We start from the raw sequence: 11,357 nt of genomic DNA, 5'->3' as shown, positions 1-11,357 counted from the left end.
TGCAGACCATAAGAATGAGATCATTGTGGATGATATTCCAGCAGGCGGAGAAGAAACCAATGTTGAAACCGTCAGGCCTAGGGGCTTTGTTAGCTTTGTGGGAAAGGATGGTGGAGAGAATTTCCTCCTCACTAGGAATAGATTGGAGGAAAGGAATGAATTCATCAGGGACAAACTTGTTGAGGAGATTGGGGGGGGGGGGGGGACTGGGAATAGATTAAAGGAAAGGGATGAATTCATAAGGGACAAACTTGTTGAGGAGATCGAGGGATAGGGGGGAGGAGGGAGAGAAGGGAGAGGGCTAAAAAGCCCTTGAAAGTAAGTAACAACTTCTGACTTGATGAGGTCAGGAGAGTAAAGCTCTGTAGCAGAGAAGGAGATAAGATTGGGGATGGTGTTAACATTGTTCCTAGCTTTGAGGGAGTGATGGAAATAGGCAGAATTATAGTCTCCCAAATCGAGCCATTTAATGCAAGCTTTCTGAAGGAGGAAGCTTTCTTACTGGTCAAGAAGCACTAGGAATTCTTCCTGTTATTAAGTGTTTTAGTTAGACTAGGTTAGGAATCTATAAGTCAAGTCCTATTTTGTGCCCATTTTCCTTGTTATTTTACTTTCATAATCAATTTTGGTTTCCCAATTGGTTAGGGACTGAGTTAGGCCTTTCCATTTTAGTATCTAAGTATATTTTTTAGTCTTCTATACAAGTTTGTAAGGGGCTCAAATATTGTGCACGAATTTTATCAGTGAAAATTACTGTTTTTGCGCTCCTCTTAATGGGTGAAGAATTCTTTGTGTCAGATCAAGGTGACAAAATCGACGTTTGATCTGAGTGATTAATCTTCTCTACAAGATATTAGGTTCTCTTATAATTATTCTCTTATTACTATTGTTGGTTCTTCTTTCTATTCAATTTTTTATTTCTGACATATACAAGTATAATTCTTCAAGTTCTTCACTTCTTAAGATTCCATTTTTTGGAAGACTTGAATATAGGGCATTTTTCTAGATTAAACAATTCAGTCATCCGATCGATATGAAATTTTGAACACCTGTTCATCATCCCTAGATTGGGACTTGATTCAAATCTTAGATAATTCGGACGCTTGGATCATGAGATATTTTATTATTTCCAATTCTTCCCTTGCCTATTAAATCGGTAAAATTATGAGATCTAAATTTGTATTTCTTTAATTACTTTCAATCTAGCCATCAAAGCGTGATCATCTTTTAAGGGTTAGTAAAGCTACCCTAGGGGAGATTACAATCCAAATATGGGGAGCATCTGACGAATGGATTGAAAGTAATTTCCGATTTACTAAAATCTGGAAATTTCATCCTAAGCTAAATATTTTCTAATAACTCGACCAATCATTCTCATATTCTGAATGGTGATAATCTGGGTTGAGTGGGATTGATTCTTAGAGTTTGACCACCGTCTGAGAAGGTTGACTTTTGACTTTTGCTGACTTTTGGGAGAAAGTGGTGCATTGAATTAGTTTTAAATTAGGGAATTAATAAGAGGCATACCTATTTGTAGGTGGTGATTGACTTGAGCATTCAGAGCTCAAAGGGTGGAAGTAGGAGACATGCAAGCTGAGGCAAGTGGGATTACACCATAGGCGTGTGGTAGGATTGTATAAAGTGATGATTGATATGATTGTACTATTGAGATATGTTGGTGATGCGGATCCGGATTCCAAGGACCGAAATCGGATCGCTTATGGCCCACAAGAATGACCAAAATCTCAAATTTAATGGTTGAAGGGTATTCTTGTAATTTCATAAACAAGCAGGGCCTTAGAAATAATTATAAGGTAGATGGGGTAGTTCTAGAACTAAAACTTCAATACAAAGGCTTATTCTGAATTTTACCAAAGAGAAAAGGGGTTATGGAATATAACTTTTGGTAACAAGGGCTTAATTGTAATAACAGGGAAAATTCTTTTAAAATAAAAAGAACCTGTTCTTCTTCTTCTTCTTGTCGTGAGAACCAGAAACCAGCGGACAGAAAAAAAAATTCCGATCGGTAGAACTCCTTCGATAGGGCTTGGTTTGACCTGAAATTCAGGTAATGAATCACAGAAGCAAGATGATTGTAGACCCAGCTTCGACAAGCCTCAACAGTTCCCAAATCAGACCTGTCGTGAACCTGCAACTGATTCTGGCGGTAAACTTCAACTCAGGCCTGAAGCTGGACTTCGAACTCAGGTTGGAGGAGGGCTTTGGAACTGGGACTTTGCGGGTTATTTCTCCAAAGGAAAAGGAACCTACGACCAAGGTTTCTAGGCTAATCGACTCTGGCTGAAGATTCAGTAAAACCTTGTTCTGAACCTGGTAGTATCGCCCAGAACAGAATATTCCCAGGTGAGAGAAATATATCGCAGGGAAATAGGTAAAAGGATTAGAAAGAAGAAGAAGATAAGAAAGGGAAGAGAAGAGGGATTTCAGAGAGAGGCATGGAGGGGGAAAGTATTCACGGCAGCCATGGTTTCACCCAAAAATACTCTTTCAAATTCATTCAATTCTCAAAACTGAAATTTCTCCATGAGTACATGTCCAATATAAAGGAAAAATTAGACAATTAATGGCAACTTACTTGAAAATAGAAACTAATCTATATAGCAACTAAATAAAAATCAAATCTAAATTAAAATACTATCAAACTAATTTCTAAACCAAAAAAGGAAAGTAAATGGTAAAATTCTCAAATCAAAGAGATCCCTTCCATCGCCCAACTGCATCAGTTGGTGTATGCTTACTTGATTTGTTTTTATATATGACATGTGATTATGGAGGTGATTACAATTTGATGAAAATGAATATTATTGTGTGATGTATATTATGAAAGTGGTTTTGTGTAAATGTGACTGCCTAAAGGTGATCTTGTGTAAAGGTGATTTAGTAAAAGTGAAAAGAGAAAATGTCTGAGAGAAAATAGACTGTAATTTCCACCTGAGAGGAAGTGATCTGTGGAGTTGTGGTAATTGGAAATTTGGATACCTGATGTACACAAGTGAGTATTAGTGGTGTACGAGGCATAGTTTTTAAGGCGTTGGTAAGGCAACGCCTTAGCAGCGCCTTGGCGCTGATGCGGTCTAGAGATGGTAAGGCAGTGCTCCGCCTTATGTGAAGTGGCGCCTTATGGGGTTTTTTATTTTAAAACACATTTTAAAATTACTTGATGAAGATTCCAAATAAAGATTTTTTATTGGTAGGTGTATGGTTTTGTTAACACTTGAGATGTATGGGATCAACTTTACTCCATCAAAAATAACCTAAACAAACAAAACAAAAACACGATTCACAAACAGGGTTTGGATTTTATCAAGGGTCTTAAGAAAGGGCTTTGAGAAGGAATCAAGGAACAAGGAAGAACCATTGATCCAGGCCACCATTTTGCTCCGGCAGCGGTGAGTTTCATTCTTCTTTGACGGGAGTAGAAATATAGTGGATGACCTTAGGACTTAGGCACCCATTTTGGCATCATAGAGGTAAGTATAATAAATACTTGTATTTTTTATGTTTTCTTTTCTTTATATTTATAATTTTGTTTCATAATTATGTATTTATATTATATGTTAATATGTTATGATGATTAATGATTGATGAAGACGAACTTAGTTTATTCATTTTATTGATTTGTTTTCATTGGTATGAATATGAACCTTTAATATTTATTTAACATATGAGTAATAGGAGTCAACTAAGATTTGAGCCAAATAGATTGGTTTTATAAAAAAAAATTACACAGGAACGCTTTAGTCGATAAGGCGACGCTTTATGTTCCTACTAGTTGGGTAAGCATAGGGTACATGTAAATATAATTCTGCAGAATTTATCTATGCTGGAAATTGTGTAATGGGCAGTGTTCAGACTTGTAGCTCATTTTTGCAGTCACCCACAAGCTGGGTTTAAGCTCTGCATGTTGGGGAACAAGTTCCCAGAGCTGGGACTACCATCTCAGAGAAGAAATTTGAGAAAAGAGTGGGTTCAGAGACCCAAACCCATCTCTGACCCATCTCTGGGAACCCTAAAAATTGGGGATTTTGGTATACATTCTTAGAATCATGTAATTGAAGTTGAGGATGGTGAATGCATGCAATTAAATTCAGATTTGAAGTATGTTATAGAACCTTGCTGTATTTTGATAGCTAATTGAGAAGAAATTGTACAATTCTTCTCTGATTCATATGAATCTCCTCAGCTGAGCTCAATTGGAGCTGAAGCATGGTAAATCCATGATTTCTACAGCCCTTCAGCTCCATATGAGAGGAATTGGATGGGAAAACCCCCGTAGGGTGATATGTGTATGTAGGTTGTTAAATTTAGAGTTAAATTATTATAATTCTCTCTCTCCAAGTATTCTTTCCTAATTAAAATATTATGTGAGCTTAATTGGGGGCTGGGTAGTGGGAAATATTCATTGTACCATGTCCTACCAGCTACAGTTAAAAGGGAAATGTGAAGGGAAATAGTCAGCCCACAGCCCAGCAACTCAAAGTTGTTTAAATTTTAATAGTCTATGGAATTGGCTGGGTTGAGTTATAGCTCACTAAATTGGGGGTTTTAGGAACTGTAGAGTGACCCTAGGGGCGTGAAGAAACCCTCCCCATGCTGCCATGGACACTGGCCATCGGCCATATGCAGCCCAAGCCAAGAGAACCAGCCGGGCAGCCTGCAGGGTTGCAGAAAATGCTACTGAAACCAACCCGCTGGTTGGACAAGCGGCCAGCCGGTCGGTACCCGCTGGTTGGGTAATTTTAAGACTGATCAACCCCTGTTTTGGCTGAATTATACCCTACCCTTGTGAGTTATTTTCCTTACCCTTTTACTCAAATTAACCCCATGGGTAGGGGTAGCTCGAGGGCTTTTCCGAGACTTTGAATTAGGTTAGTATGTGGGCTGTTGGGAGTTGTTTTGGGTTCAGCAATGAACCTGTATATAGTCATACTAGATGTTATAAATATTTAACATGATGGTACATAATTTACATAGGAACCTAATTTACCCGGCGAGGATACGTGGTGACAGGAATTCAACGGTAATGATTGGATTTCGGGTTTTGAGGTGAGTGGGTGATGGTTTTATTTTACGGAATGTCTTTATATGCTTTTATGTTTTTGCATGCTCATGTGTAATGTGTTGGAAACCCTGTTTTGGATTTATATATATATATATATATATTGCATATGTTGCATGATTTCACCAACTTTGATATGATCGAGGTTTTGTGGATGTGTAGTATGATAGTTGTGTGGTGATGGCTGTAATATTGACGGTCTGAGGCACAGTGTGGCCGAGGTTCTTTCTGCTACCGTGGGCTCAGAGGTCAGTGTTACAGTTGTGGCCACAGATGTGTGTATGGATGCTATGGATATTATAGATGCAAGTAGATGTATATGATTAGGATCACATCCCAATGTTATAACCCCTTGCCAATAGGAGTAAGATATTGGCTAATCCCACTCGGTGGTAGGTCGTGGAGGACCATACGCCTTGGCGTCCAAGCGGTTTTTTAGGCCCAGGGCGAGGGACGCCATTGCTGAAGTATAAAAGGCGGTTGCCTTGGTCGCCTTGGAGGACTTGTTATGAAAGGCGACCGCCTTGGTTTTTTTTTTTTTTAAACTTTCACTTAATTATTTGTTTTTTATATTCTAATTCTTAATTTTTCATTTGATGAAGTACAGGTTTTTAAATGGTGTGAGATGCATGGAATCATTTTACTCTCAAGTGAACAACAAAAAAAAAAGGTTTGGTGGTGGGGGGAAATATAACATGCAAGGTTTTTTTTAAAACCCTCCATGTTTCTTTGGTTCTCTCTACCGGCCGGTGAACTCTCTGCGACTCTGCCATTACAATCTAACAATCGTCGGAGAACTTTGGATTCAACCAACCGATTGAACACAACTCTGCAACTCTCTCTTCAACTTCCTCTGCCATTACAAAGAAAAAGGTATGTTTGTAATTTTTTTTTCCCTCCCTGCTAGTTCGTCTTCAAGCTACGATTTTTTTTTCCCTCTTCTTCCTCTGCTTCTTCTTCGCCTACGATTCTTTTTTTTTCCTTTTTTCCCTCTTCTTCCTCTGCTTCTTCTTCCTCTGGTTCTTCTTCGTCTATTTTTTTTTTTTTTNGGGGGGGGGTTTGGGTTGGGGGAGGGGGGTTTGAATCTTCTATTTCACCCCAATTTGGATGTTGGAATTGATTATATTAGTAAAGGACCCACATGGATCAAAAGGATAGTGTGTGTGAAGAGTATGCACAAAACATCCCACACATCAATAGTGGAGATTTTTTTTTTCGCCCTAATTGAAAAGCCACTAGGTCATACAAGACCTACTAGGGGCCACATTGAGACCAGGGGGACTCTTCCTTTTTGGTAGAAGAAGAGGGTTGATAGATTATTCCTTGAGAAGGCTGGCATGATAGAAATATATATAGATGAATAAATGGTAAGGGTAGGTATTTAAGAAAGGGTGGTCATAAGATCACAAATACAAAGATCATGTGAAACAATATTTTATTTTTTAGGGTTTTAATGTGGCATGTTCGTAGTTTAAAAGGTATTATTAATTGTCTCACACATATGTTATGTCTTTCCAGCTTTAAGGATATTTTTACTAAAAATAAAATTGTAAAGATATGTAGTGATACATACCAAGGGTATTTCTTTAATTTTTTCCTTTTATGTAACTGGGATGATGCTTCGAAGAATCATATTCCATACATAAATCATACATTGATTATAAATTATTATTTAAAATGGAGAAAGATAAAAAATTTATGTTGTATTTGATTAGTATTTTCAGTATAGATTCTAAGTCTAGAATACATTCTAAAATGCGAAAATAAAGAATAGTTGAGTTTCAAAATGCACATACACATCCATAATCTATTCTAAGATTGCATACCAAACACTAGACACAGTCTTAACTTAAAATTCCAAACTCGTAACATTGATTAGAGAAAGAAACAAATCTACAACAATCGGTGCTTTAGAAATCTCCATTCACATTCCCCCTCCCCCTTCTCCCAAAAAAACCTTCAGTTCCTAGAAAAAGTTCTTCAAAACATAATATGTCAGGCTAACACCTTGTGGATTGGAAATCAACATGAGGATGGGGATACTGGGTAGGATGATCCACATATGATCATGTTGCCTTTGTAAAATCCTTCACTTCAATGCAGTCACGGGATGTGAAGCTTTATTTGGTCAAAGCCATTGTAACAATTTGCATGAATATAAATTAGTAAAATAATAAATCCATGGACGAAACAAGATAACAATAATAACTTTTTTTTGAAATTAGGAGATCGCATTAGTAAGGGTCTGCAATTCATGTCATTATATGTTTTCTATGTGATACATGGAGTTCCACGTCTCACTTCACACACACACAGAAGCCTAAAGAGAAAACCCTGAAGTGTTTCCTCTAAAACAAGAGAATTTACACCTATCTAACAACCATTATCTCAGAATAACAAGTTATTTTTGCAAATCCAAAGAAACCAATTAGTAATGACAAACCATTTACAAGAAGAAACTACTAATTTCTTATTTTGAAGGAATAACCAGAGCCAAAATTAGTTTTTTTGAACTTTCTTGGGCACAGCTTTCGAACCCTTGATGGACTTCGATGCTTTCCATGGGGTTGGAGCTCTTTTCTTCTTCAAAGCTTCGGGAGTTTTAACCTGGCTCAACCGCTTCACCTTCCCAATCTTCTTGATAGATGCCTTTGGTTTCAGTGTCTTCACCGGCTTCTTCTTGTTCTTTGGCGTAGAGACCATCCCTGCTTCTTTCGTCTTCTTTACCTTCTCCTCAATTTTCTTCTTCTTCTTCTTATCCATCTTAACGGTAACCGTTTCAACAGCGGCATTGTCCTTCCTCTGTCGCTTCACTTCAACTCCACGGCTAACCGATTTGACCTTCTCGGTGGCAGAGATTTTGTAAGAGTTTTTAACCTTAACCAATCTCTCCGATTGGGCGAATTTCTTCAATTGAATGGATAAAACCTTCTTGAAATTTGGGGGAAGCCCTGTTCCATACTTTTCATCAATGAATTTGGCAATCGCAGGTTGGCTCGAACCAGTACGATCTTTGAGCGAAGATATCGCTTCAGTTATCATCTGATAAGTCATTCAAAGAAAAACTATTAGTAAAAGTAGAGATCCCAAGAAGAGAATGGGAGAAAGAGATGGGGAAGCGACCTGAAAGTAAGGAGGATGTAGGAGGGTGGTGGTCTTCTTGATCTCGGAATTGGGTTTCGCTGTCGCTCCCGTACGAATCGTTGCCTTAGCCATTGCTTTCTACCCTTGAAAACTCAGGATCGACCTTTCAGTTTTAAATGCAGAGAGAGAGCACAATATGGAGGGAAACGAACAATTTGAAAAAATAGTTCAGGTTGGTTTGGTTTTATAGGGGAAGATAACACTAAATACGTGGAAGTTAATGATTGGACATTAAGACGAGAAACGGATCGATTAAAATGGTTCGTATCCAACCCTCCGTTATGACTTTGATCACACGGCTGTTTTGATGTGGTCACACTCATGATTCTTGTCATGAGTCATGACTCATGACCGTTATTATGGAGTAATGGGCATGATTCTAAAACACGGTATGATATCGTATCGGATATATTGGCTGATACGTATCGGGAATATTAGATTGATACAATATCGTATCGTCTTATGTTCGTCCGTACCCAGACAGATATGGATACACCAGCAATGGAAAATGACCAAAGGGAATGAGACGAAGTTGAGATGCATGCGGTTCCAACTTTGAACCAACATAGCATATTAGTTGGGCTGGGCTCCAATTCTGTTTGGTTAGAAATTCTCCAACACTGGACCGACCCTCTTCAACATAGCTCATCAATGATCAATGGCTGTACTTCTGTCCCTATTTATGAATTGGTCGAAATCACTCCTTAATATTTGCATGATACCCTATGGATAGTATTCCAATCCCTCCAAAAAACAAAACCCAAGAGGGAATGGACTCATTAGAAATAAGAATGGCATTGCCCTTGCGGCTTTTTCTAGTTTGTATGGTGTTTGTTTTAATTTTGTGACAGAGTCGTATACTTTGAGGGATGGATTAAGGTTATGTATAGATATGTGTTTCTTAAATTTTTCTATTAGTTCCAATTCTATCTTGATTGTGAATTTAGGGTCTAATAGGTTATGTGAGCTATGGAGTTGCTAGTATTGGTTTCAGGAAGTTATGATCTACATGATTTTTTTCGAACACGAATCTCTTTTCAAAAGAGTAACAGTGCGTCAAATTGGTTGGTGAACTTGACATGTGCTTCAGCTTTGGATTCTATATTTCTCAGTGACCAAACTCTTCTTAGAGACCTTAGCCAAATCATTAGGGAAGATAGCTGGGTGGTCGATTTTTAAAATGTAATATTTTCCTTAAGGTTGTTTGATTGCGCTTTGGGAGTGCAAGAGCCCTATTGTATTCTTACCTATTTTATTAATAATATTTTAAGAGCTTCATCAAGTCCCAAATAATATTAGAGGTTAAAAAAAAAAAGAACAACAACAGCTTGGTCCTTTCTTAGATATCCAATTGTTTGAAATCCGAACACAACTTTCTTTTTTTTTTTTTTAAGAAAATACGAATATAACTATTTGCTCAATTGATTGGTGCCTTGCAAGTAGAGTAAATGCTAAATTTTGTATATGGGTTGTGACCACTAAAGCTTTCCATCATTTTCTTAAATAGATGCGGAGACCTTGATTTATAGTTTATTTTCAAAAAAATTAATATAATATACTTGATTAGTATAAAGGCAAATCGATCACATGATAAGGAATCAAGTACTGTCCATCTGGTAACTGAGATTCTGGAGACAAAAAAGATCCCATATTATTAATATCAACTAGCAGTACCAAACATAATCTAAGTGCGTGGCTCCATATATAAATACATTAATACCGTTTTCATAGCGAAACTTAAATAGTTAAATGGAGACCAAGATCGAATGCTGGGAAAGCGAGTGATGAAGACAGGCATCGCATTCGTAACAAAGCATAATCAACTGGGAAATTGATCGATCGGTGAATTAATATCTGACAAGCTATGCATCTATATATCTTATTTCTCACTTTTTGTAAATCTCAGTATTTTTTTGATAGGGGCCTGGAGATGGTGCAAGGCTCAAGCAAGTCTGTCTTCATGGAAGGATGTTAGATGATCTCTACAGCGAAAAAATAGAGGAAAAATCGAATTTCAGATTTCATTTTAGATCTCAAATAGAATCATTCGGAGGGCAAGGATCCATGAAGCCATGGTTTTTCTGACTTGCTGATGTTGGTTTTTTTATTTTTTACGCTCACTTTCACTTTTACTTTTTGTTTATGCACGAATTCATGTAGTTGATTCCATTAAGTTTAGATGAAGCTGAGTTTGTTGTTGATATCATATAGATCCATAATCTATTCTAAGAATACCGACATAACACAACCTTAAATTGAACTTTTTAGCTATTGGGGCCACCTGTAAATAATGGTGGGGTGGAGTAACATGATCATATCCAATAAATGGGCTTTAAAAGTCTTATGCTTTAAGAATCTTCAGCTGGGGGCCAAACCAATATCTGTAATTTGGTAGTCAAGTAAAGTTCCTTTTTTATTTTTTTATTTTTGCTTACGATGGGTATTTAGGCCGAATCCATGGGTTCATACTAACCCCACAATCGTATGGATCGGATCATATCGGGGATCAATGAGCACCATTCAAGTTTCACTGAAAGCAATGAAGAGTACTAAACACTCTCATGTGAGTGGCCCAAGGTTTGCCTAGTGGGAGTAGAACTTAAGACGTTCAAGTTTACGGCTCGTACCAAGTTCCTAATAATACTTTTTTTGGGTAGAAATCAAACTATTCATCAAATCATGCATGGCACATAATAGAAAGATTGCATAAGTCTCTCAACCACGGAGAGGAAAATAGCCAAATTATCATACACGAAATAGACAAAACCTTGTCAAGTAGAGAGTCGACGAAAGAGTGACTCTCTAAAAACAAAAGTGAATCTACAATCAGAAAGTGAGTTGCTAAGTTATGAATGTCCTCAATAAAAGAGAGGGGCAATCCTCAAAGGCTCATTGACGAATCCAATTAGTTCTTGGCAGTCCGACTCGATGTCAACCGAGTCAGAGCCTTCAGAAATACTTTCAAGGAGACCATGCTTCGAAGGTTCCTACAAGGGTAAAATGAAAAAATATCGCCAATGATGTATGAGTGGGGATTTTTTCCCATACCCTCTCACATAATGAAGCATAAAGTCTATACTAACACTTTCTCCAACAAAAAAATGTAGATTTCTTTTACGAATGTGTTCTCTGT

At 37.5% G+C, this 11,357-nt stretch overlaps 1 protein-coding gene across 1 annotated transcript; it reads right to left on the bottom strand.

The window, feature by feature from the left end:
* Window positions 1–7,276: 7,276 nt before the first annotated feature.
* LOC122091081 (histone H1-II-like) lies at window positions 7,277–8,375 on the bottom strand. Its single transcript, XM_042660909.1, has 2 exons — window positions 8,204–8,375; window positions 7,277–8,122 (listed from the first exon to the last, which is right to left on the bottom strand). The coding sequence occupies exons 1-2, from the start codon at window positions 8,294–8,296 to the stop codon at window positions 7,580–7,582; spliced, it is 636 nt and encodes a 211-aa protein (XP_042516843.1). The 5' UTR covers window positions 8,297–8,375; the 3' UTR covers window positions 7,277–7,579.
* Between the last annotated feature and the right edge of the window lie 2,982 nt (window positions 8,376–11,357).

The sequence above is a fragment of the Macadamia integrifolia genome, chromosome 10 (assembly GCF_013358625.1).
Source record: "Macadamia integrifolia cultivar HAES 741 chromosome 10, SCU_Mint_v3, whole genome shotgun sequence".
Classification (NCBI taxonomy): domain Eukaryota; kingdom Viridiplantae; phylum Streptophyta; class Magnoliopsida; order Proteales; family Proteaceae; genus Macadamia; species Macadamia integrifolia.
Note: the sequence above shows the minus strand (reverse complement) of the source record. Positions and strands in the feature narration are given on the sequence as shown.

Bases quoted from the DNA above. Each gene is read 5' to 3' on its own strand.
- LOC122091081 (XM_042660909.1), bottom strand. From the start codon at position 8,296: ATGGCTAAGGCAACGATTCGTACGGGAGCGACAGCGAAACCCAATTCC. The intron at 8,123-8,203 runs GTCGCTTCCCCA...ATGACTTATCAG, and splicing joins TACATCCTCCTTACTTTCAG to ATGATAACTGAAGCGATATC.